Source organism: Carassius gibelio, chromosome B8, assembly GCF_023724105.1.
Source record: "Carassius gibelio isolate Cgi1373 ecotype wild population from Czech Republic chromosome B8, carGib1.2-hapl.c, whole genome shotgun sequence".
In the NCBI taxonomy this organism is placed as follows: Eukaryota; Metazoa; Chordata; class Actinopteri; order Cypriniformes; family Cyprinidae; genus Carassius; species Carassius gibelio.
In genome coordinates this window covers 12980729-13000752 of record NC_068403.1, presented here as the reverse complement: position 1 = coordinate 13000752, position 20024 = coordinate 12980729, and the positions used below count along the sequence as shown (strand labels likewise).

At 38.1% G+C, this 20024-nt stretch overlaps 2 protein-coding genes and 1 non-coding gene across 4 annotated transcripts; all 3 read right to left on the bottom strand.

The window, feature by feature from the left end:
• Nucleotides 1-209: 209 nt before the first annotated feature.
• Nucleotides 210-8051, bottom strand: tbc1d25 (TBC1 domain family, member 25). Of its 2 annotated transcripts, XM_052563815.1 has the most exons (8): nucleotides 7166-7371; nucleotides 6787-6843; nucleotides 5325-5434; nucleotides 5009-5163; nucleotides 4714-4838; nucleotides 4127-4315; nucleotides 3341-3616; nucleotides 210-3255 (listed from the first exon to the last, which is right to left on the bottom strand). In XM_052563815.1, the coding sequence occupies exons 4-8, from the start codon at nucleotides 5031-5033 to the stop codon at nucleotides 1543-1545; spliced, it is 2328 nt and encodes a 775-aa protein (XP_052419775.1). In that variant the 5' UTR covers nucleotides 5034-5163; nucleotides 5325-5434; nucleotides 6787-6843; nucleotides 7166-7371; the 3' UTR covers nucleotides 210-1542. The 2 variants fall into 2 exon arrangements, with proteins under 2 accessions (XP_052419775.1, XP_052419774.1); XM_052563814.1 differs by lacking the exons at nucleotides 6787-6843; nucleotides 7166-7371 and adding an exon at nucleotides 7432-8051.
• A 74-nt stretch (nucleotides 8052-8125) lies between these two features.
• On the bottom strand, nucleotides 8126-8197 carry trnah-gug (transfer RNA histidin (anticodon GUG)). The gene has a single exon. It is a non-coding gene; the product is annotated as a tRNA-His (tRNA).
• An 892-nt stretch (nucleotides 8198-9089) lies between these two features.
• nt5dc2 (5'-nucleotidase domain containing 2) lies at nucleotides 9090-19105 on the bottom strand. The gene is made up of 14 exons (XM_052563610.1): nucleotides 18630-19105; nucleotides 18141-18325; nucleotides 17160-17234; nucleotides 17006-17061; nucleotides 16820-16913; nucleotides 15605-15733; nucleotides 14099-14159; nucleotides 13457-13559; nucleotides 13186-13287; nucleotides 12466-12547; nucleotides 11626-11712; nucleotides 11284-11424; nucleotides 10391-10455; nucleotides 9090-10292 (listed from the first exon to the last, which is right to left on the bottom strand). The coding sequence occupies exons 1-14, from the start codon at nucleotides 18997-18999 to the stop codon at nucleotides 10031-10033; spliced, it is 1812 nt and encodes a 603-aa protein (XP_052419570.1). The 5' UTR covers nucleotides 19000-19105; the 3' UTR covers nucleotides 9090-10030.
• Between the last annotated feature and the right edge of the window lie 919 nt (nucleotides 19106-20024).

The window sequence follows — 20024 nt, the reverse complement described above, 5'->3', positions numbered from 1 at the left end:
TTAGCCGAGTGACCAGCTATCAAACTATATATATAATAAAAAAAAAAGCTCGACAAGTCAGTTGCAGGTTTGTTGCTGGTCTAAAATTATCTACCACCTTAGACCAGCTAGAAACCAGCTACCATGCCCCCCCCCCAAAAAAAAAAATCAACACTCACAGATTAAGATGCAATTCCAGCAGAGATTTCTAAAGAAAGGTCACTGATCAATTAATATTCAGTGAATTTATTGTACAAATAGGAATATTGCAAGCATTCAATCTAGCAAGTCTCTCCATGAGTTTGAATAAAATACTACCATACAGGACCAATCCAAACATACAAGTACAAGGACTTATCACTGTTCCACTTTCCAGGAAAATCATTTTTTAGTCCCATGTGCAGGTTTATCATTTTAGCACTTAGAAAAAAGAACACTTGATATTAAGACAAGAAGAATGAGTCTAAGATAATGCATTTTGCTGAAGGTATTAAACACTTTTGTAATACTCAATACTTTTTTTTTTTGACAGCAGCGATCCTTGATTGTTGCCTCTTAATGATAAAGTTGTTATGGCAACGAATGAACAGACAAACCTTTGGTGGAAGAAGGATAAAAGCAATTAAATTATATTTAAACACAGAAGAAAGAGAGACAAAATTGCCTAATTCAGTGAAACGAGGCACTTCTCCAACCAAGGCGAGGATAAGTGAAGCCAAATTACCAGCCATTCTCCATGTTGAGTGCTGCTTTACCAAAACATCCACTGCATGTAGAACTACAGCTGACAGGTCAAATAGCTGTTGGACACTGGAGAAGTTTTCCCCTGGTAGTTCAGAGATCAATTCAAGATTGGGCTGAATGTTACCTGTTCTACAACAGGTGGTTTCACATTGATGGGATACTGGATAATGCATCAGCACCTTCATCTCTGTTCAAATGTTTCGTACAAACAAAAGTCAAGGCTTAAGGTTCTCACAAAGCACAAATGACACGTATCAGTATAACAAATACACCTTTGCTGCTGGCAATGTCAAACAAATTCATGAATGCATTTCAGAGAGCATCTCAAAAGCTAAACTTGAGTAAACATTCTCCTCCCTACAACAACAGAGCCACCATAACCTCAAGAGGATGCTGATAACACCATTTTTGCCAAAATAAAGATTACACACAGAGAAATAAATAACAGTATATTCTTGTTGCTTTGTTTTAGGCAAGTTAGGTTACTATAATGGGTTAACGTGTCCATAATGTGCCTTTTGAAAGTATTTACAAAGTGAAACGAGACACAAACTGGCCTGCCCTTCCAAAGGACAATCAATAAAGTGCAATTAAAAAAAAGATACAGTACAATGAAAGGGGCTTGCCTTGTTGGACAGGAAAAAGGAGATATGAGAAAGTCACTAAGCTTTGGTTGGTAACATAAAACAATACAAGTCTTATTAAGCATGTGTAAAGCACAAAGGTATGCTGTGACTCGGAAAGGTACAGTAAAACTTGCTTCTGGGTCCGTTTGTGGTGCGGAGCTGGTTTCTGAAGATAATCTACTATTGTACAGACTCAGGAATCAGATGGAGAGAGTGCAACAGGAGTTACTGGAGAGGGAATGGTATTGGCCAGATTATAGGTTGAATTCGGGAAGGCACCCTGAGAGGGCTGTACATTAAGGAAAGGAGGTCTACTTGTGGGTGTCTGGGGGGATGTTGCCGCTGTGGTCGGGGAGTCTAAGCTGACTTCATCCCCTTCCTCCGAGTCCCATACCTCACTCTGCAGGTAGTCTGCAAAGAGGGCTTTAGCTCGCTGCAGAATGCGCCCAAGGTTGTGGCGACGGACCAGGCGGTCAAAGTGCATGGCCAGCTCATTGTAATCCAGGCTGTTTTTAACAATGTGGTCACGATGTTCCAGCAGGATAGACAGGCAAAGGAAAAGCATGAAGGGATTCCCTTTCCCAAACTCTTGAGGAGGAGGAAGCGAGCAGGGTTTAATTGTGCCTCCTTCTGGTTTGTTTGTGTTTGGAGAGGTTACGCCAGACCCAGTGGGTCTGCATGGCGAGGGAAGATTGCTAGAGAACGCTTTGGGCAAAGAGGGCGATTTGCCAAAGGGTAAAACAGGAGAAGAGAGAAGCGAACGATTGGAACCCTGCGACGGAGACACCAGTCGAGATTTCCCTGGGACCACCGATGGGGATTGAACCCCAGTTTCATTTATTACAGCTTGTGATGACATGAACCCCCCAGGAGGTTTATCAGGAGACACGGCTTTGTCTTCACTAGAGGAAGAGGATGTGCATTTTGAAAGGGCATCAGGAGACGCTGTTCTCCAGCTGGATGGAGAATTAGATGCTTCCGGTGAATGATTTGAGCTACTCTTCCAATTTGGTAGACTAGAAGGCAGAGATGATGCTGGGGAAGCTGCTTGCCCATTGGGAGAGTCTCTTTGCCCTGGAGAAGACGGTGTATGATTACAGATAAGAGGTTCCTGCTCTCCAGGGTCATCCTCACTTTCCTCTGTGGACTGACGGACCGAGAATGGCAATGTGGAGTGTGCAGACTGAAACTGTACTGAAGATAAAATATGATCGGAGCAATCGTTCTCATTCATCTCAAAGCTGTCCTCGCTCCGGCCACTATAGTACTTGAATTCCCCAAAACTTGCCTGCTTCTCAAATGAGGGAGTTGGAGCTGTGACATCATTCTTGACCATGTCATTTACACCATACTCTCCTTCACCTTCCTTCCGAGGCCCCTTCTCCTCCTCTACGATGAAGTTACGTCCCCCATCTGCCTCCTCTCGGGACGGTCTTAGCATGTGACGTCTCCTCTGCCTTCCTGTCTGCTTCTCTTCGATCTCCTCCATGTCCACATTCTGATGGAGATCCTGCGAGCCATTGGACTGATCTGCCTCAAGCGCTGGCCCCAGAAGCTCCACCTCTGTCTCCGGTGGATCAGGTGGCAAGGAGCTCCAGGTGACCTCCAGCATTCTCAGGGCATCATCAAACGCGAATTCACGCTTCAGCTCCAAGAGAAGCCAGCGGTAACAGAAAAACAGATCGTCTGCACCTTTGGAGACTAGGTAGGCATAAAACTCAGGGTCTGAGTACTGCAGAAGCAACTTGAGATGCTGGAACTTAATGGACATAAGTTGTCCGTCAGGGCGGAAGTTGCCCTCAAGACGTTTCATAATGCCACAGAAGCAGATAAAGGCATGAGCTTCGTTGTCCATGACGGCGAGGATTGGCGAGGCAATGTCACTCATGCCTTGGCAATAAGACACCTGTGTATGTAAACGAGGATCGATTATTTCCCACAGAGGTAAAGGCACATCCTAGTGTTATCGAAGGGTATTACTGCGTGTTTACCTGTGGGTGTGTAATAGCAAAGGTGGTGAGGAGGTCTGTCAAGGCAGTGAGATGTGGGCTGTCCTCTGAGCCTGCGTAGTAAGGATGTGCCCGGTCTGTTCGAAGAACATCTTTCAGAACATTTCCCCTGATGAACTCCAGGTCCTCTGCGCTGACCCGTTCTGTCCATTCGCTCTTCAGCTGGTCGTACTCTCTTGTCTTCCTCTTCATGTAGTCCATTCTCTCTTGTCCCGTCAGACCATCTGGGTACACATTAAGGAGGTATCGCCAAACAACCTGTCACAAAAATACAGAGATGGAAGAGAAAAATTCAAGTTTTAATTCATCAGACTCTTTAAAATGCTTTTTTTTTTTAAATGCACACTTTATTATTTTATGCACACATGATAGAAAATAATCCATAATTTAAAGTATGGTAATAAATTATGTAAAATATTGTTCCAGCCTTGAAAACAAATGATTGAGTTTTATATTAGCTTTTAATTAAATAAATATTATAAAAATAAATAAATAAATAAATAACTATAATCATTTGTATTCAAAGCTAAAACTCATGTACAATTGTACTAGCAGGCTTTTACTTCCGAGTCAACAATCTGCCACGTCTATTCAAACAGAGCGTTTAGATGAGGGGGTCAAAACAGGATTACATTTAAATTATGATACTTTTAAAAGTAAGAAAAAAATCTTGATATCATTCTAAGTGCACCTCAGAGAACAGTAAGAAATAAAAAACAAAAGGCAGTTCTTGGACCCTTTAAAAAATGCAAAAGTCAGTCTGGTTACCTTGCGTAAGGATGGCTCAACTCCACCATGATATATACGAAGTCTAAGTTCCTCTGGTCGGGTCAGTTGACCTTGGCTGTTCAGGTAACTGTGGAATTCAGCATCACTTAAAGGAGGCTTAAATGGTTTCACCTCCTCCCCATAGGACCAACTCAACGCCTGCTGCACACGTGATAGAGTGCGACCCACCTGCATGTGAAGGTAGTTACAAATTGAGAAACAAACATAAAAGTGTTCACCATTTATATAGACTTCTAGCAAAAATCTATGGTATTAGGTGGAAGACACGTGGAAACAAACACTCCTATCACATAAGATATCTGGCCCATGATTTATTAGCTATCAGTGAGATGCAGAAAATATTCCCTCTATCTTCAAATGTATATATCAGTTTGTAAGCACAAAGCTGCTTCTTACAAGAGCACAAGTCTTGAGCACAAAGACTGAAATATCTAATGACTTCACCTGTTTGGGGGTAATTGCCATTAATTACAGTATCAAGGCAGTAGACTGTGAATCTGACTGACTGTAGCAGACACTAGCTGGTAAAAGAGCTGGCTGATAGGGTGAAGAACATCATGAGTAACCTGGGACAGCAGGGACTGTGTGAAAGGAAGTGCGGCAGAAGCCAACGACCTCTTCTCTCCCAGCAACTGGTCTGAGCCAATCACATCCTTAGGGCTAATTATGTCCCAATCCTCCAAAACAGGACCTTAGGAAGAAAATGGTGGGAAATCATTAAAGAATACTGATAGCTAAATACTAGGGAATAGCTAAACTGAAGAAATCATTAGGGAGGCAGAGCAGTCAAAGCTTTTCAGAATCTACTGAGTTTGACAGACCTTTAATAGTTCACAATAGAAGGATGTGGAGTTCACTCACTGTCCTCTGATGGTTTGATGTCCATCTTGAGCTGGAGGAAAGGCTTTGCTGCACTGACAAACGCTGCATCTAAATCCCAGTCGGACAGCAGAGACACGTAAACCTCCACTCCTCCGCGGTCACGGGACAGGTAACTGATCCCAAAGTTGCGTTTCCTACAGGGAACCAAAAAAAAAGCCATCTATGTTAACTGCAGTGCACTGAATTATCATTGCTATTAAACAATCATAAAAAGTTACCACTGTATTTTTTATAGATCTAGCAATTACAATGACAATTAGCACAAAACAAATACATTTTGCAATTTCATACTCACCCATTGAGCTCAAATGCTCGTATCAGGATATGCTGCAAAACCTCCAGTGAGGTTATTTGAGGATCAACAGCAAAGGAGCGGAACTCCACTGGTAACACCCCTTCACACTTCTGCAAACAGACAGATTTTAAAAGTACAAGTTTAGAAAAACAAAGGAAACGGGTAACACTGCCTATTTTACATAACCCAGCTTTGTTAATTATCTCAAGGTCCCGAAAGGCTAATCACTTCATCCTCTGAAATGCAAATCACCTAATCAGGTGACACATTATTTATTCAGATGGATTTACTGCCTGTTGAGTTTCTATCAGTGTTGCAACCAGCAATGGGAAACTGACTCTGGCTGTACAGACTGCTTTGCGTTTGATCTTTACAAACACGTGCTTAAACACCTGCAAAGCACGGCATGACAAGGTCATCTATCCCAAGCAGACCATACTGCAGCACATCTGTCCAGGTTCACACTGAACCAAAATTATTTTATTATTCCAAAATTTGTAACTTTGGTTGCCATTTGATACTGACTCTTGAGTTTTGGGACAAATCAAGATATGAAACTTATTCAAGGAAAAAAATCTAATTGTTCAGAAATAATCACTTGTGTGTAAGTGTATCTCCACCTTTTTTTTCTCCCTCCCATGCCAAAATGTGGTTTACTTGTTATTTCAGTATTATAGCACTTATTAATATTTTGAATTCTTTTACTTTTATATTTTAAGTTTAGTCAATTTGTATGTTTTTGTGTTTATTTCAGTTTTAGTAGTTTTAGTACTTAAAATTATAATAGTTACATTATAACTTAATAGTTACTCAACCTTAGTTAAATTCTAAAAATGTTCATTTAATATTTATATTTTGTGTTGTTTAGCTTTGTTTTAGTTATTGAAAATGAATCGTTTTAGTTGACAATAACTATGTATCATTATGGATCGACACTGTGAGAAACAAGTTATCTGGCATAAATCATGACTATCATCATATTAAATCTAGTATTCACTTTCATGAACTAATAAATTGATGTTACAGGGTGGTTTCAAACTGATATGCAGTCATCACGGTCAGGCACAGAAAATCTTGAAAACACTGACATAACCATATTTCCTACATATTAATATTTCATAGGTATTAAATATATATATTTTTTTACTTATGTACAAGCTGCATGGCAGTTGACAAGAAAAAAAAAACATGCATGTAGCCTACAAATATATAACTGAGCAATTGTGTAATCTTGAGATTAAAATAGAAGATCATTTTTATCCCATGTCTCAAGAATTAGTCGTGGCAGTAATTAATCAAAAGTTCACTGTGATTATACTAAAATCCAGTGACCTACATTTTCGTCTAAACAGATTTCTTAAAGAAATAAAGGTGCTGTTTAAAAATGGGCCAACATGTTAAGTGCCATTTAATCATTCATGGCGGTTCTCTTAGGTCTGTATCTGAAACAATACCTACATACCTTTCAAAAAGCGGATACACTGCTTTTCGTATTCATTACAGCAGACCTGAGAAACGACTGAAAAACAAGCGAGGGAATTCATGGCAGGTTGATCATGTGACACTAGAAAGCAAACATGACTCACTATCAGCGGGATATATTGGTGTAATTTTTCTCTGTACGACGTGGCTTCACTAATAAATATTCAAACATAAACACTATTACAATAACAGAATGATAACGACGTAACTGTCTATGATTGACGTGTATATGTCAAACAATTATATGACACGAACAACAAAACATAACTAAAACAAACGAAAAATAGAACGAAAAATGAACATATTTCTACAAAAAGCGTGTCACCCAAGGATAGAAGCAATACGATTATTACACACACCCTTAAAGAATGCACGTCTGCCCAGTAAACGAAAGATGAAGATTCGATCACGATTTGTAAACAGATGCCAGCGAAGTCAAGCGATGGACATGAAGACTAGGACTGTTTGAAAAACCCTTTGACAGACACAGACACGCAACCAGACAGTATCTCCTGGCCTGGCTGGACTGTGTGTGTTATTGTGTTTTCATCTCGCTGTCTGTGTGTGTGTGTGTGTGTGTGTTAGGGTTTGTACCTGCCGCTGCTCGATCCCCACAATTTCTCACCTTGACTTTGACACGAACTACCCCCCTCTCCTCCTCAGCCGACATGGTGGGTAGTCCGCTTTGAGGGTCCCGTTCAGAGATGTGTTGTCGTCATCCAATAAAAAAATTAAATTAAAAGTACAATAACAAATGGATGCGGTTACCCGTTACCCCCTCTCTCACTGCTAGGCAGGTTCAATGAAAACATTGAATATCCTGCTGACACGTTTCAAAATAAAAGCCCCGGTCCAAGACAGCAAAAGGCTTACGTGTCTTATAATTTTAAATGTTTGACTGTATTTTATGACAGTTCTGGTAGGTTTCAGAGCTTCGTCTCTTTGGCTCAATAATTGTGACATAAGTAAAAAGGCATTGCGTTTGCTACGTGAGTTGACAGCAACAGGATATGACGCCACTTTGGCATTACATCATTGGATTCTTCGGGGAACAAAAAGAAAACAAAATATTCAACGATGATTTACGGGCAGACAAATGCAGACATTTAGCTATTATTTGAATTGGGTTGTTTTATATGTCTTACATTTACCGATGGCAAATAGTATTAAGCTATATGGTAATAAATAAAATATTCTCAAGTTTTTTCATAAGCATATATATCTACACTTTACTTGACTTGGATTACATCAAGAAGTAGCATTAGGCACAAGTACCATAGCACAAACAGTCAAAATAATTCAGCTTGCCTTTATGATGTTGCCGTGACCCGGATTCGAACCGGGGTTGCTGCGGCCACAACGCAGAGTACTAACCACTATACGATCACGGCGAGCTACTTGGCAGCTGCGCATCCGACGTAGTTGTAGACCATATAATTAAACGCAACATAGTTCCTCTGTTTACATTGCAGTTTCGTTTATTTACATTTAGTCATTTAGATGCAGAAGCTTTTATCCAAAGCGATTTACAAATGAAGACAATGGAAGCAATCAAAACAACAAAAGAGCATTGATACATAAGTGCTATAACAAGCCTCAGTTAGCTCAAACGAAGTGCACGTAGCAAAGGCTTTTAAATAATATAATAAAAATAAAACAGATAGAATAGAAAAAGAATAGAGCAAGCTATTGTTAGAGGTCTTTTTTATTTTTTATAATTTTATAATAAATAAAAATAAAATAGATTACAAAAAGATTAGAACGGTATTTAGATTTTTTTTTTTTTTAAAGAATATAATAAGAATAGTGAGTGCTAAAGTTAGAGGGTCAAATATAGAAGAAAAAAAATCTTTATATCTCAGAGAGCTACTCGTCGATGATTTTGTTAATATACTTATACTTTTTTTGTTGTTGATTATTTGATGAAATTCAATTCTGATCCATTTCTACCTTAGCTGAATAAAAGTATACATTTCCTAAAAATTCCCAAACTCCTGAATGGAAGTGCATCAAGGTTCTTTTCCTCAAAACTAATACGCTGTTTGTAACATTGACAAGATTACATCTTTTAAAATGATTCCTTAAAGATCATGCAACACTGAAAACTGGAGTAATGGCTTTTTTCTATCATGTGAATAAATTACATTATAAAACAATATTTACATTGAAAATCATTATTTTAGTAATAACTCGCCTTTTTAATTTTTTTTCCCACAACTTTTAAAAGATGTGGGTTGTACGTTTCATTCATTAAAGTTAAAACAAACCAACATGACCAATATAAATACAAAGCCTTTTATTTGAGTTTATAAATTGTAGAGCAAGTACATACAAATGATGACATTGTTCTTGCTCCTGGAAAACTGAATTTAGCAGCATAGCTATACACAGATTCAACTGTAAGCAAACAATGCTCTGATTGTACAGGAGCTTAGTCTAAAACCACAAACAGTGAGGGCTTGCAAAGTCAAAAATAACAACAGCATTTGGTTTGGCCCTCCAGGATCTTCAATGTATTTAAATACAGCTGTCATTAAAAATAATAATAATAATAATAATTTCTGTACTAAATAATAAGTGGTGGAGGCTGGTATTACTTGCGCATGTTTAAACTTTAAACTTTTTTATGAGGCTTGGCTACATTATTACTGTAGTGTGGGGAAGGTAAGTAACATTAAAACACCAAATCTATTTAGCTATTTGACCTAATCTTACTTGTAATTAGATCTACTGTATTTGTAACTCATATTGTGCATTTTTGGCCAGCGGCTTAATACTTTGGCCTACCAGAATAAAAAAAAAGTCTGTGTACCCCAAGTATAGTTTCATTCCTCCTGCTATCTTGATTCATGTTAATACAAACATCACCCTATTGCAACTACAAAACTCATGACATACAGGTTTAATCTATAAAACCAAAAAAAGAGAGAACTGTAAACCACTTATCATCTAACTATGATTAGTAAGACGTAATGCAATAGCATCCAATGTATAAAAAGTTAGAGATAAGAACACAAGGTTAAGTTCATTAACAAGCCCGTTTTAAGCTGTCCAAGGCTTGAGAACACTGAGATGCATTGTAACATAACATCCAGCAGGTGGCCCCATTGTATGTGGCGTTCAAGCAAAAGTGCCACGTCTCCAATGCTACAGAGACACAAACACCCCCCCCCCCCCTCCTTTCAATTTCCAGTTTATATTTGCACATTAAACCTTTGGCGGTTTTAACGAATATGGGCCATCTCTTCTAAGAAGGGAGTCTTCATGCAGCCAGTGCAGAGCTGGTCCATCCAGAGCGGGGCTTCGTGCTGCAGGGGTGTTCGGCGAGGGTAAAAGGTGTATGAGAGGTCGTAGTTCAGCAGGCAGCTGATAGAGGCCATGTAGAGGTCTGAGAAACGGCACAGGCGGCGGGAAAAGTATGTGGGGTTGTGACAGGTACGGAATATGCTGCCAAAGTGAGGGTTGAAGAGGTTCTTGGTGACTGCCCTGTGAAAGGAAATTGGGAGATGGTTACAATCGCTATAGTCCTTGATCTGTTCATCAAGTGAGTTCAAGATTTTGTCTTTTTGTCTTGTTTCACTCACCGTAACTCCTCTCTCTCTTTCAGCCACTCCTGCAGAACCTTCTTGGACTCAGGGTCCCGATACATCTGAAAACCAAGACAGAAATAAGTCACTTGTCCAAAGAAAATGTTTTTTCTGCAGATCCACAAGGAGAACTTTTGGAAGATGTCCTCAAGATTAAACAAAATACATCATAGACTTTTAATTTATATATATATATATATATATATATATATATATATATATATATATATATATATATATATATAAATTAATAAATATAAAATGAATAATATTTCAGATTTACAATCAGAGGAATAAATCACATTCTAAATTACATTCAAAACAAAAAAATCGGAAATCATAATATTTCACAGTATCACATTTTCCTGTATTTTTTTTTTTTTTAAATCAAATAACCTAAAAAAGACAAACTTGCTGAGCATGAAAACTGATCACTTCAGGTGATACAGATATGGATTTTATAGTAACAATGTATGTTTCAATTTGACATTTGATTCCTTTTATAACCTTTCTATATTTAAAAACCTTGAGAGAATATGGGGTTGAATGCATTCTAGAACAATCAATTTAGATCAATGTAAAGCGAATGGACCGCTGCCAAACCCATCAGGTCTTTCCTATGCAACCATATACTGTAGAAGCACATGTAATGCAAACTTGTTTATTTTGCTCTGATTTGTCTTCCAGAAACTCACTTACGGAGATACTATAATATTTAGATATACTGAGATATTTTTAAAGTTAAGAAAATGAGGAAAGTTTGAATAATTAATTATATATTTTTTTAGTTCAACATGAAACTGAATAGAAAAGTAGACATTCATCAGGATGAATATTTTTCTATTCTAAACAGGAAGAGTGTTGGTGAAGTTCAGAGCCACACTGTGTACCTGCATGCGCTCCAGCAGTCCGGTGAGCGCCTGCAACCACGTGAGACTTTGAGCGTACTGCTCTGTGTTCACCACCTTAGTCTCCACCTCCAGTTCAGGCACGATCGCTCCCGTCCTCCACCCATGACGCAGCATGAGATCCTAAAATGCCAGAACACAGGATGTTTAGACTATAAGCCACTTCAAGAACCTTTTAACGTTTACGGTTCCTGTTTGACTCTGGAAACCAGTGATTATGAAAACTACAGGCTGAGATTTACTTCCACTGTCGTTGGAATCACTGAGCAGAAAGAGTACAAACGCAACAAATGTGAACAAAACAGAAGCGTGATGATGACTCACTGCCAAGTCACTGTAGAGATGATCTCCAAAATAAAAAACCTTGGATCCTCGCCATCCTGTTAACTTCAGAAAATCCACAAGGTTTCCCTGAAACAAAGCAAAACAATGGCAGTTTTATTAACTAGCTGCTAATATTGCGATTGATTTGTAGTTTCTAGGTTTTGAACTAGAAATGACAACGCGCTGCAGTTTTTTCCCCTCTTTACTTATTTCGGATTTCTGGAAGCAACGAGTCAACAGACTTTTCATTGGTTGTTTAGTATGGCAGGAACAGTTTGCTCTAGGTTTCCTGCCAAGGAACTTTCCCATAAGTCTTTCCCAATTTGGGATGGTTTACATATGCTGCTTTAACTTCATCTTGCCTGAGGGTGGACATGTAGTCAGGCTCAGACTCTGTTCTCGTCAGCTGAATCCGTTTGTATGTGTCTGACAACACTAAACGGTGTTTAACTGATTTTCCGTTCAGTCTGAAGTTGACCTAGCCACTTTCTTTTCTACTGATTCCAAATGAAAGAGCCAAATTAAGTGGATAAATCATTCTACAATTAACAGACACTCACTGCTGAGCTGGAAAGATTTTGGGTTTATTCTCACAGGGAGAGGAAAATGTTAAGCACGTAGACTTTAAAATAACATGTTTTTGCACGTTGTGGACTTTAAAATTTCCCAGTAATTCAGATTTTTTTTACCAGATGTATTTGTAATCTCTGACTTTACCCAGACTCAGAGATGAGTCAGCATAAATGATGTACCAACTAAAAGCTTCTCATCGGCCTATATTGCTCATAATCATCTTACCAGAATAAACAGACGTGATTCAGGGCGAAACTAATCGGTTACCTGTTTATAGATCTGTCCCTTATCCAAACTCTTGATTCTATCCCACTGCAAGTCTCCATTGCTGTCCAAACGTCTAAATGGTCTGGGAAATGAAGAAATAGAGATGCTTTAAATCACTGCAAAGTATAAAACTAAAAACTCTCATGCTGGAGAAAATAAAACGTTATTGGGAACCAGTACATTACTGTTTATTATCCATTAAAGTCTGGGGTCAGTCAGTTTTTAAAAAAAGAAACAAACAAATACTTTTATTTGGCAAGGATGGTAAGTTGATCATAAGCGACATATTTATAATTTCATAAAAGACTTCTCAAATTTGCTTTCCATTAAATCAAAGCATACTGCAACTTTATAACCATTTCCACAACAATATTAAGAAGCACTATGGTTTTCAACAATGATAATAATAATAAATGGTTTTTGAGTACAAAATCAGCATATCAGAATGATTTATGAAGGATCATGTGACACTGAAGACTAGCGTAATGGTTGCTTTGAATCACAGAAATAAATTGAATTTAAAAATGAATTATAACAAAAACTTAATATTTTACACTATTACAGTTGTACATTTTTTTAATCAAATAAATGCAGCTTTAAATGTTTGAATAGGATTGTAATATGAATCACCTCATTTAAAGTGCACAATTAAACATTTTAAAGCAGAACTCTGAAATGACTGTAAACAAGATATTTTCCATAAACAAAGCATAAACTTACTTTACGCAGTCATTAAAAAAATGAGGTTTGTCAGCTTGAACAATGACAACGTCAAAGAAGTCCCTCCACTCCTTTCCAACCATGTACTTCATGCCTTTATCGCTGAAAAAAAACCAAACAATTACATAACAATTAGTGCAAAAATAATAAATATAAATAAATAAGCTTATGTTTAAACGTATGACTATGTTAAAGAAATTCTGAGTTTTACTTTGAGGTCGTTTATGAATTAATCTGCTGAATATAATAAAGAAACAGAAAAGAAACTCACACAAAGCTGAAGGGGCTGTTGGTAATAAGGAAAAGCTTCTTCCCCTGACTGGCCAGCCGGTGCAACACAGCGTACGTTTCGTCTCCTCGGAGAATGTATTTCTCTGGGGACCGAATAAGGAAGGAAAAGGGGCCACAAAAGGAAGAAGAAAAAAAAGAGAGTGCCTTTTAAAACCAAGTCTATTCTATTCTGACTAAAACCAAATCAGTCATTTTTTGCAGACTATGATGAATGGAATACAGAATCGGATCAAAGCAATTTTACTGTTTGCCTACAAAGTGTTTATACTGCAATGGGAAATCTTTGATTGTCCACAGGGATACAACAAACATTAAAACCAAAGATTAGGCTGTGCTAGCCCAGCAGAACTGCTCGCTTCAAAATCTAATTCTCCATAGAGGTCAGATTATGCAACAGTTTGCTCTGAAAAAAAAAAAAAAAGACTGCTTTCCACCCATATACACATACATGCACTGCACAGACTGGGTGGGGGAGAGTCAACTTCTAGTCTGGTTGTCATTAGCTTCAGGTTTCAAGAAAATGATTTTTACTTGGCTCAGTGCATTTCTTACTTTAAGATTTTAAGCCATTTTTGTGCCACATGTTTGGGTAATGCACATAATACTATTTGTTCATACTCACCAAGATCTTGCATGATCCATTTGTACATGTAACCTTTGATATGCACCATTCCAATTGCATCCTGAAAAGACAGAATTCATCCATTAATTCAGTGCTCATATTTCTCAAACTATAAGAGTTTAACAATCCAGTGCTTAAAGGTGCAATAGGAGATTTTGGAAAATATATCAGTAAAGGGTGAATGTCCCACCCTCCCTGCAAGTTGCCATCCAAAGCCAGGCCACACCCACACTGGGGGGGGGGGGGCAATCAAACACTTTCCATTGACTTTCAATTGCAGGAAGCTGCTTCCTTGACTTGTAACAAAAAACAGAGCAAGTGATTTTTAGCTTGTTTACTATACACCTAGTCACATAGCAGTTTTAAACATTGTTCTGTTTTTTTGTTCTAAGTCAGAAATGAAAAGCTATAGAAAGTCAATGGAGATTGAGTCGATTTGTGTTTAAGAGTTTTTGAGGGTGCTTAAACTCACGCTAGAATGAAGCCAGTTATCATGTTCTTGGATAATGTAATGTTCTTGTTTTTTTATTTTTTGATATTTAGATATAAACTCACTATTGCGAGAGAGAGTAGAAATTATGAGATAAAAAGTCGCAATTACATTGTTTTATTTTTTATTTAGTGGGTACCATTTGTGCTTGCCTAGAAGACGGGGTTATGATGTGCATGTTAATAGTATTAAACTAACATTAGACAAATTTTAGCCTTACCCTGGAGTGGGTAATACTTTCTATTCTCTTTTTTTATTACTTCCTTTTTCCCCCTTTGTTTGCAAAAATGATTTTAAAACCGATCTAATCACAAACTTTATTTACATCTGCTGCCAGGTTTCCTGTTCCCTGTCACAGCTTACGTAGCCACACGTCACACTGCGGCGGGTACAGTACAATCTGTTCTACCAGCGCGGACAGTTCGAAAAGCTGCGCTTATAGATAAACAAGCGCAACTGACGCTTTACTTCCTGACAAGCACACAAGAAAGTGTTAATACGGCAAACCCACATACTGCAAAAGAATTCATCTGATTCTTGTTGACAAACTTTGGAGCTCTGACAAATTTTTGATTTTGGCCATTTGTTGCTCAGTTACGATTTTTATTTTTTACTAAATATCCAAAGCTTGAGTTAGGAGGAGTTTCGAGTGGGGCTGAAAAGCAGAAGTGAAAGACAAGACTACATTCTCCAAGTAAACTGAGCCAAAACAGCATGAAAAAACGAATTGGCTCTATAACCCAATTCAGGACCACCGTGATCTGGGCTGAATGAAAACAAATCAGTCAGCTGCACTTAACCACAGGCAGAAGAAAAGACCCACTCGGCTTGACTTCAGAGTTTACAAATCGACAGACAAGAAACAGCTCTCACGGTTTTAAATTACAAAAGCAGTTTGTAAACTATTCCCACAGTCCATAAAAACAGCCTGGCTTTATTGTGCAAATGCTATTAACCGTCAGGAACACAAGTGGTTTGATCAGGATTCATGAAGGGCATATTGACTTCATACGTACTGAGACATCTTTGTAGAGATGCACTGGGTCGTACTCTATGTCATTTGAGATGAAGTAATCGTTCGCAGCAGCCAAGAGAGTCATCTCAGGGATGGAGAACACATCCATAAACTGCTTCATTTTGGGGCCCTGGAACAGATAATAATAATAATAAGCATGAGTCATATGTATTTTACAACAGTAATGAATAAGTGAAGCTTCTTTATACGTAAATGACATGCCTTCTCTAAGAGAAGTTGAAAGACTGTTGGTCTATTGCGAGGAAATTGAAGGTCATATATTTTAATGACCATTTTAGTCTAAAACCTCACACAAACAAAAAAATGTTAACCAGTATTTAACAAAAACATTTCCAGAGCCACGAATGTGCATGACCAAATCAGTCATTAAATAAATTCTGAACGAATCTTCATTTCATTAGTTCTCGACTGACTTTAAATTGGACATTAAATGACAATCTAACAGGCGGCTAAAAATGTATTGTTAAAAAAGTAACCATGTGTGTCCATAATATCAAACATAATTTTTTTTTCAATTTTTACAAATATTTTAAACTAGGTTAAACTACATTGCTTTGACATAAAAATCAAAGCGTGAACAATTTAACAGGATAGTTGTGGATATACATTTTTTCACAACAAAGTTTGCATTTTATGATTTACCTTTTCATTACTTCCTGTAACCTTATCAGCACCACTACTCTAATGAATCATTCATACAGATTTGCAAACCACTTCAAAGGTTTGACAAAAAATTATGTTGTTCCGAAGTCGGTCAATACCAGGCAAGCAAGTTTTCTGCTTCCAAAAGCCATATTTAGCTAATGAAACATTTAGAAATAGAGCATAACAAGATTCATTAATATATATGAGCATGCAAAAAAACCTTAATTAATTAATTAATTAATTCCTTGATACATATGCGTTTCCCATGACCATTGAAATCCTGCAGAGAAGAACGTGCCATCTGATAAAGAAAAGGACTGTAATGTTTTTGTTGTAGATATATAGCGCACAGCCACTTACTCATGGTGACTGGACACACAAAATCAGATCGGAGCTCCTAACAGGGTGGCACCACTTTAGCCTGAATGACCTCTTAGTAATGAGGCACAAAATGTAAGCATGCCAATAACACCATGTAAACATGGGCTCTCTCTCGAGTGTAAATTGAAATCAAATTTGATTAAATGAAAATGCAATGTGGAACAATCACCTTGCCGTAAAATCCACTGACTTGGTGGAGGGGAACATGATTTGAACCTCCATAGAGTTTCATGACCTCATCATCAGGGACAGGCTTCAGACCCCTGCGAATACAAGAAACAAAGCCTGAGAATTACATAACACAATTCTCCATACAAACTCACTGATTAAATTGATCAAATGAGGATCAATGTACCTATAAACAGTGCCCAACTGGATATAATGGAAGGCATCAATTTTCATCAGTAGTCCCTGTGTCATTACAATAATAATACAAAAAGTTATATTAATTTTATTGCACAACTACAATTAAAAACTGCAAAAACTCAAACAAAGAATGTTAAATGCACCTTTTGGATGTCGTAGTGAAGTCCCCGAGTTGCAAAGTTGGGAATATAGTCATACTTACTGATTCCCTCGGGATACTAGTGAAAGAAACAAAAGTTGAGTTATCTCAAACATGCCAACCTTTAACCCCTCACCCCCCACTCCACATGACCATCATTAGAAGAATTAAGCATAACAGAACTACACATAATCTGAAGACTTGAGCCAAAAGCCCATGACACATCTGATGCATTAGGGGCCGTTCACACAAAACACGTTTTTGTCTTCCACAACACTGTTTTTCTACACTAATATGAGCTAGATGGACATGTTTTGACTGTTTCGCTCGCGTCTTTTGCAGCGCCTCAAGCATAAAAGCCTTCTAAAAATGATTTTTTTTAATTAAAAAGATAAAAGATTGAGACCTTGTGTTTTTTTTTTCATATTCCAGGGCTTCGCTTTTTTTTTTTTCAATTTTGCTTTTTCATTTTAAAAGCAAAAACGTATTCTTTACAATGTCCTCTTAGACGAAGGGACCGTTCACACAGAATGCGTTTTGCATTCAACTGCTTTCCATTATTTTTCTATGTAAACACGCTGGCTAGACTGACCCGTTTGACCGTTGCGTCACAGCGCTGTAAAACGTGACGCTAAAGTTAAAAGAAGTTGACTTAAAAAAAAAGTAACTTTTTTCTTGCATTTTTTAAAACAAAAACGCTGTCTGTTGTTGAATTTTTTCAGCGATCTAAAATCGTCGTGATATTGTTAAAACTTCAACTTTGAAAGTTTCCTAACATTTTTTATTTTCTTTAAATGACCTCATTCCACAGCCCCGCCTCTCGCGTTTTTATTTGCACAAACGGGTTCTGTGTGAAGGGTTTATTTACTGGTTATGTGTTTTACTTCATAATAAAGTTTGGTCATTATAATTATTTGGTGTAATAACAAATAAATATGCAAACCAACAGTTTTTTAAGGCATTAAATTGAATATCTTTCTCGGACCTTGTAGTGCTGCACGAGGAACTCTCGCGCCTTGTTGTATATCATCTCGTCCAGCGCGCTGGAATAGAGCGCGAGCGTGTAATCATAGTCAAAGCCGTAGATGTCCACCTCTTCCAGGTTCACCTCATTGTTTGCATAGATGGTGGAAGGGTTCAAAAGACTGCACACCCCAGGAGGAATCAAATCTGTGGGGCGGCAAAGGGAGATTTGAGGTTTATTATTACATTTTGATAAGCATGTTATGTTTCAAATACGGTTTCTTATGTGCACAAACAAGGTAATTATGAAAAATCAAGTCTTTACACCTGAAAAAAGTTTAACAAAATGTCGATCATGCATTGGACATGTGAATGGCAGTTGGCAGTTGTTTACAAAATGTCCAGAGGCCAGCGCCTCTTTGGAGCGGAGGAAAAGTGGGCACGAATGTTTTGCCATGAAAGCAGAGATTACACAAAATCACATTTGAAAACGCAAATAAAATCAACATACCGTGCACGAGCCGTTTCATCTCATTGTATCTCGCCCACAAGTAAGTTTTATTGTTGATCTGCGGGGCCGTGGATGAGAAAGCCCTGCCAGATTTGGTAAGAGATTCTTCGCCTCTATTTTTGCCCACGATCTGGTGTCTGTGTGATGTGACCGCGGCTGCAGCAGGGCTATGATTAGCTGCTAAATTTGTCGTGGGTCCACAGTTGTGTCCATCTTTGCAGCAGTTCTGTCCGTTCATTGTTGCACCAGCCGAGGCGAAGCTTCCACAAGCAAAAGCAGGAATTTTCAATCCTGCGCACAGCGAAACTCTGCATGTGGTGCTTCTTTGCCACATTGCGTTACTTAAACTGCCTAATTTTTTGCAAGCCATGTCTAAACTATACTAACAAAGTTGTTTACTTCTTTCATTCGTACTTGCCCAGCGTGCGAGATAGCTTCTGTGGGAACTGATACTGCTTCGCTGAGGGCATCGGTGGTCGGGCGCAAGCTGTCTTATTAACCAATCAAATGCCAGACTTATAATGATTGACAGTTTATTAAACCAATAAGAGGTGGGTTCTGCTGCGTCGCTTATCTAGGGGTTTGGTTTAAGAGGAAAACGTGTTTACATGCCAGTCCAACCAATACGTTTGCCTGATCAAAATTTAGCAATATTTCATGCCTTTTCATTGGTCAGACGACCTGGCAACTGCCTACATGTGCTACGTGACTGAATATGCTTAGCATGTTCCGAGAAACATAGGCTTGTATGTACAAGATGTGACAATAGAAGCCACTGGTTCTACTTAAAAAAATGATTTTTTTAATGATTATTTATATGGTGTTATTCTACGGAGACCACAGGGGCGTGGACGGCCAAATGCGCTGCAGCCTAAAACAATGGAATAAAAGGAACGCATGACTGGTTTAATGCAGTAACAAAAAGGCTGATGCAGTTAGTTTAGTTACCGCTTTTGATCGTTAGTTCAACTTATGTTACTATCTTATCCTAACCGACAGACAAAATAGATTCTTTTATAAGCCCCTTCCGGAATGCACACTTTTTTTCAGCTAGTCGATTTTAGGGATTGCAGTAAAGAGTAAAATCACGTTTCGCACACATCCACAAATTGTCAAAACGTGTTTACTGGGTTTATCAGCTCAGAGACATAATAGGAAGATCAGAATAACTAAAATGTCAGTTTATAGCCACTCATGTCTGAAGTAACTGGTTTCAGCTGCATGTATTGATATTCATACAGCATTCATTTCAATGTGTGGAACAGGGTGTGGCTGAACGTGTTTTGTCAATATCCCAGGAAAATCCTCTAAAATCATGTAGAAACTCAACCTCACGAAACTTTTCATCAAGTAGTACATTTAAACTAAATTTTAGTATCATATTTCGCTCCAAAA